General features: G+C 39.3%; 1 protein-coding gene across 4 annotated transcripts in view; it reads left to right on the plus strand.

The window, feature by feature from the left end:
• The window catches only part of TTC13 (tetratricopeptide repeat domain 13), a 40,537-nt gene extending 36,384 nt beyond the window's left edge, over window positions 1-4,153 (plus strand). For all 4 annotated transcript variants that reach the window (XM_027632085.1, XM_027632092.1, XM_027632096.1 and 1 more), the window contains exons 22-23: window positions 454-533; window positions 3,991-4,153. In XM_027632085.1, the coding sequence (XP_027487886.1) occupies window positions 454-533; window positions 3,991-4,114 (204 nt within the window). In that variant the 3' untranslated portion in view covers window positions 4,115-4,153. The remainder of the gene's footprint in view (window positions 1-453; window positions 534-3,990) is intronic.
• The last annotated feature ends 1,847 nt before the right edge of the window (window positions 4,154-6,000 follow it).

Genomic DNA, 6,000 nt, shown 5'->3' on the forward strand with positions numbered 1-6,000 from the left:
TGAAACAGAGTGGCTGAGTTGGAATAAATGGTTTTTTTTGAAAGTTTTCACCACCTGGAGGAAATTCTTTTCCCCTGTTGAATGAGCTTTTTTGCCAGATTCCTTGGAAGGGCTAGGCTGGTCCTTAGCTTATGACAACATGCATTTTCAGACTATTCTGAAGTCAAAGATGCACAGTAGTCAAGAGTCCTGTTATTGCCTGGTAGGCAGTAGCCACAGCCAGTGTAGCTTCCAGTATTGGTTGTGATGGGGTGTGCAAACCCAGAGAGATGTTTAGTGCTGACTTCCAAACTGATGATGAGGGACAAAGTAGGCTGGGCACAGACTGGTTAGTAAGCTTACTCCTGTCTTACCAAGAATATAGGTAGCATGCTCTCAGAGCTCTTCGTGAAGTTAGAGAACTTAAAAATTCTGTAATTTCTTAATATCTTTTTTATTTTGTTGCATTTTCAGCTGGTTGATTTTGAAGCAATGACAGCACCAGGGTCTGAAGCTTTTAGCAAAATAGCAAGGAGTTGGATGAATCTAAAAAGGTAAATATTTTTATTCACATGGGGAATGGATAAATAAAACATGGAAAACTTTAAATATAAAATTTAATATGCACTAAAAATGGTTTTTAGAAATTATGAGTTTAGTAAATGATTCAGTGGTTTTTTTAACACTGTTTAGGAATTGATAAGACAAGATTTGTATTTACACACACAGTAGTGTGTTTCTATTCTAGCAGAGTAGTTAGTAGTCTACATATTCACTTATTGTGAGTGTTATCCTCTGAGAAAATTATCTGGGTTAATATTGTCTTTATTTTGTCCAGCGGTTGATTTTGCCTTTTTATTATTATTTTTTAGCATTAGTAAATCTGGCAATGAGTCAACAAAGCAGGGGGCAATTTTGATTTTTTTCATTCTTATGAATCTCTTCAAACTAAATATCAGTCATTTATTTATCCTTTAGTGCTGATTTGATCTGGAGAATAAGTGTTTCCAAAGTAGATGGACATTTTGAATATACTGAATTACATTACTTAGTATAGGTGCATGGCTTTTGTGCAATGCTTAAAAATTTCGATTTGCATATGAATTGATTTTTGAATACTGAATACATTGACGAGGAACTAATACTATGAATCTGCTGCATTTGATTTGTCCCTTAGTGGTTATTCCCGATACAAAATCTAAAAATCAAAGACAACACCAGTTCTGGTATCCTTCAAGTCGGTGTCAAGACACTTACAGGGTTCTGAGAGAATTGGCCGATGTCCTTAACAGGGCCCTCTGTAATCTCAGAAAGGTGGTGCACATCAGGGAACATTCTTGCTGATTGCAGAAAAGGAAATCTTGCATTCATCTTCAGGAAGGCCAAAAGGACAGCCTAGCGAAATTGTAGGCTGGTCAGCTTCATTTTGGTCCCTGGGAAAGTCATAAAGTGCATTTCATATACACTTCAGTGTATATGAAGGAGAAGGTGACAGAAAACAGTCAACATGAGCTCACCAAATGTTGTGTGACTCAATATGATTGTTCTCTGATAGAAACCGACTGGATTTGGGGATGACAAGAGAGCAATCAATGTTGTTTATTTTTACTTCAGCAAGGAGTCCCACAATACTCTCATGTCAAGATCACACATTATGGTCTGGATGAATGGACAGCTAGCTGGATTAAAAGGATGTTTGGATACTCCCATTTAGGTGGTATTCAGCGCTTTAGACCACACCTAAAATACAGCTGGAGTAAAGACTATGATAAACTGGAGCAAATTCAGTAAAGAGCCACCAAGATGGCCAGGGGGCTGGAGCACAAACCTTAACAGGAGAGAGCTGGGCTTGTTCAGCCTGGAGAAGAGGAGGCTTTGACCTAACAGCAGCTTTGCAGTACCTGTGAGAAAATGGAGCCAGGCAGTGCTTGGTGAGAGGACAAAAGACAATGTGCTTTAGTTTAGACTGAGCATAATCTTTTCATTCTCAAGGTAGTCAAGCAGTGGAACAGACTGCCCAAAGACGCTGTGCATTCTTCATCCCTGGGGATTTTCAAGATCTGACAGGATAAAGCCCTAACACCCTGGTTTGACTACTCAGTTGACCTTGTTTTGGGCAGGATGTTAGATCACAGACCTCCTGCAGTCTGGTCCAACCTGAGTTATTCTGAGAGCCTGAGGAACTCTGCAGGCTGCTCTTAGTGCCAAATAGTGCATACTGATTAGTGTTGTTTAACTTCATTATCAGGGGTTCTCAGCCTGGTGAGTTTCACTAGAATGTAAAATCCCTTCCTAAATGAAGAAGGCTATTAAGAAGACTCGAGGACATCTTTGTCAAACTCAGGCTAAAAATCTACTTGTAAATGAGTCAAATTCAGTATTCATTAAGGAGTGACATTTTTAAACTACAGAGTAGCAAGTAGTGTTTTTTATTGTAAGTAGCCTGCACAAATATTGTGACATGTTTGCCTTGGAAATATAAAATATTTATGGTTCCCATAATTTTCTACTGTAAATCTCCCAACTTATGTACTCTACTTCTTTATTAATCTTCTGTTCATGTTGGTTTTGGGTTTTGTGTTTGTTTTGTTTTTTTTTTAAGACATTACCAAAGAGAAACTTCTCTCTTGAGAGCAAAGTCAGTTTAAGCCATTTCAGTGCTATCCATGTGTTTCCGACTCCCTCAGTTGTACCATTGAAACTTGTAGGACCCATATCAAACCACATCAGGCAACTCATTTGTGTTAAAAATAACTTTACCAAAATAAAAATTTATTTTTAATCAAGACCATTTCATAGCATGGTACCACCTAAAGTATTGCTGGCTCAAGTGAGAGAAGTATAATAGGTGAGGAAATGAGCCAGTGGAGAAAGTGCTAAAGTTGGCTTTGCTTGATGCTGAGAAAAACATTTGAAGAACTACAGCCCAAAGGACTTAATGTAATAATATGAAGGTAATTAACCTGAGTGGCTAATTTGTCTGTGGTAGATGAATTGTAGTGGGTACGGTAAATAAGGCTGGAAGACTTAAAGCAATAATTTGTTTCTTTAACTTCTGCTACTTTTAAAAGCTCTTCTATATAGTCATTGTTTTCATTCTGTATAGTGACTGAGGAGTTATGAGAAGCAAGAGCTGGTTGTGAACAGCAGATTCTTAGAACCACAGAATCATTAAGGTTGGAAAAGACCACTGAGATCATTGAGTTCCAACTGCTAACCCAGCACTACTGTGTTCATCGCTAAACCATGTCCTCAGGTGCCATATCCACCCACCTTTCGAACACTTACAGGGATGGTGATTCCATCACTTCTCTGGGCAGCTTATTTCAGTGTCTGACCACCCTTTCGGTGAAGAAATTTTTCCTAATATCCAATCTAAACCTTCCCTGGCACAATTTGAGGACATTTCCTTTGGCACTGTCACTTGTTACCTGAGAGAAGAGACCAACTCCCACCTTGCTACAACCTTTCAGGTAGTTATAACAAGTGATAAGGTCTCCCCTGAGCCTCGTTTTCTCCAGGCTAAACATCCTAACTCCCTCAGCTGGTGCTCATAAGACTTGTGCTCCAGACCCTTCACTTGTTCTCCATTCCCTTCTCTAGACACTCTACAGCGCCTCAACGTCCTTCTTGTAGTGAGGGGCCCAAAACTGGCCACAGTACTCGATGTTCGGCCTCACCAGTGCCCAGGGGCATGATCACTGCCCTGTTCCTGCTGGCCACACTGTTCCTGATACAGGCCAGGATGTGAATGGCCTTCTTGGCCACCTGGGCACACTGCTGGCTCATGTTCAGTGGCTGTTGACCAGCACCCCCTGTTTTTCCACCAAGCAGTTTTCTAGTCACTCTGCCCCAAGCCTGTAGCATTGCTTGGGGCCGATTGTTGACTTCAGGTTCCAAATGTGTTGGAGAAAGGGATGAAGTATAAGCTAATGTGTTAACTTTCTGGTAAATCATAGAATTCATCAAAAGATAAATAATTTTGTTGGGTTTTTTTTTTATCTCTTTCAGTATTTCACCTTCTTACAAGAGCCTACCGTCTGTATCAGAGACTTTTCCAACCCTGAGAACAATGATTGAAGTACTAAACACAGACTCATCTCACTGTCTAAAAAAAACTATAGTTGTTGTATAATTTATATAAATAAAAGGCCAAGAGGTACCGCTTCATAAATTATTTTGAATGGCAAATTATGGTCAAAAGAGTTTGATTTGTTTTTTTTTTTTAATATAACAAATTTACTTGACTATTTAGCACTAGAGTAAAAGGAATCCGTCTGTGACCAATAATACTGAAGAGGAAAAAAGAAGTAGAATAACTGATTTTTCATATTAAGACACACTCTAACAGAAATACAGTAGTTCAGGGCCAAACTGAAGAGCAGCAGGAAACTGGATCACAGTTATGAACCAAACATACTGCAGGTGAAAATTTATTTAAAAAAAAAGGAAAGAAAAGTAATCTGTGTTGGAAATACCACTCTACTACTTCCCATTGTTTTTTTTTCAAAGCCTCTGACTTCTGCGGGGAAAACTTTGAGCTGTACCTATGTGAGTAATTGGTGAATACATAGGTATTTCATGTAATGCAGTCCAGTGAAGGAACAGATGTCAGCTTAAAAGAATGGGTTACAGGGAAACATCATCTGGAAACAAAACCAAACAAATTACACATCTGGAGTTAGGCTCTTGGTGAGTAAATGTCAGAAACTCAGCAATCTCCCTTTCCAAGTACCCATTGGTGGTGGTGGTTGGCAAAACTTATCAGTGGGTTTACAGTATATTGGGAGAGCTAGCTAGGGTTCCTTCAGTTGTTTTTGTTGGATGGGCTTGGCAGCGTTTTGGAAAGGCAGACTTCCTGTAGGGCAGGGCTCTTTCAGTCCAAATAACATGGACCATACTATGAACCAATTTCTGATTGTAATAATGATTATGATATTTCTGGTGAGTCTTTACTGAATTACACACATTTTAGCTTGAGCTCCATGACTTCAGAGCTCTTTATCAGGTTTAAGTGATTTCAGGAACAGCAAGCAGGTCAAACGTCTGGTTTCCTCAGTAGCTTTGATCAACTTTTTTTCCTGCTTGAATATTCAGTATCTCAGAAAAACCACAGAACTGTTTTGTTTCAGATACAGCTTTCAATTCTATAATACTGATGGTCTAAACTGTGATTCTGTTGCTGTGATTCTTCTACACAAATACTGTATTCTTTACTTAGCTTCTTTCAGTTTTCCAGAGGTTAGGGATTTGTTGGGCACTGGCAAATACCTGGCCTAACCGTGTAACATGAGATATACTAAAGTTATTTAGAAGGAAGAGGCAAAAACATCCTGCATGCCCCAAAGTGTGCCAGTACCAATGGTGTAGTTGCATTTCTCTGTTTACAGCACAGTGCAATCTCAATCCCTTCTTTAATGAAGAAAGAAATGCAGCAAAGCATCAAGAATGTTGATACAGGTGACTGATTATAATAGGGTGGATTTATGGAACGGAGGATCTTTTCTTGATTATTCCACAGAATTATTTATTGGATTCATAGGGGGCTCTGTGTGTGTGTGTGTGTGTGTGTGTGTTTGAGTTCAGGGATGGAAGTGCCATAAAGTAAGTTAGAAGCTGCGGTGAATACTGACGTCCATTGTATGAAAAGCCATGTTGGTTTCAAGTTAGATTTCAGTATTTGTTACTTTATTTGCAGAGTAGGACAGCTATGGGCAGCTAGAGGCCTGAGAGTTTCTGTATGAAGGATTTTCATAGAGATAGAAAATAAATCTCAGAAGGTGGATGTGTCTTCATTGGGAAGCAGTGCATCCCACCCAATGTGAATAGCTCAATTCCCTCGTGATATGCGTTTTAGAGGTTATACATTTGTCTGCTGGTCTAGTTTATTAACTGGCTGCTCATTGGATATAGCAAGGACATCAGCAATGCAACTTCCAGTTTGGACTTCTACTGGATGAAACTACAGGTATTCTGAAACCTACCTCTCTGCACTGGGAACCAAATTGTGGCAAGTGAAGA

This window comes from Corapipo altera, unplaced genomic scaffold (assembly GCF_003945725.1).
Source record: "Corapipo altera isolate COAL_440 unplaced genomic scaffold, ASM394572v1 2b, whole genome shotgun sequence".
In the NCBI taxonomy this organism is placed as follows: Eukaryota; Metazoa; Chordata; class Aves; order Passeriformes; family Pipridae; genus Corapipo; species Corapipo altera.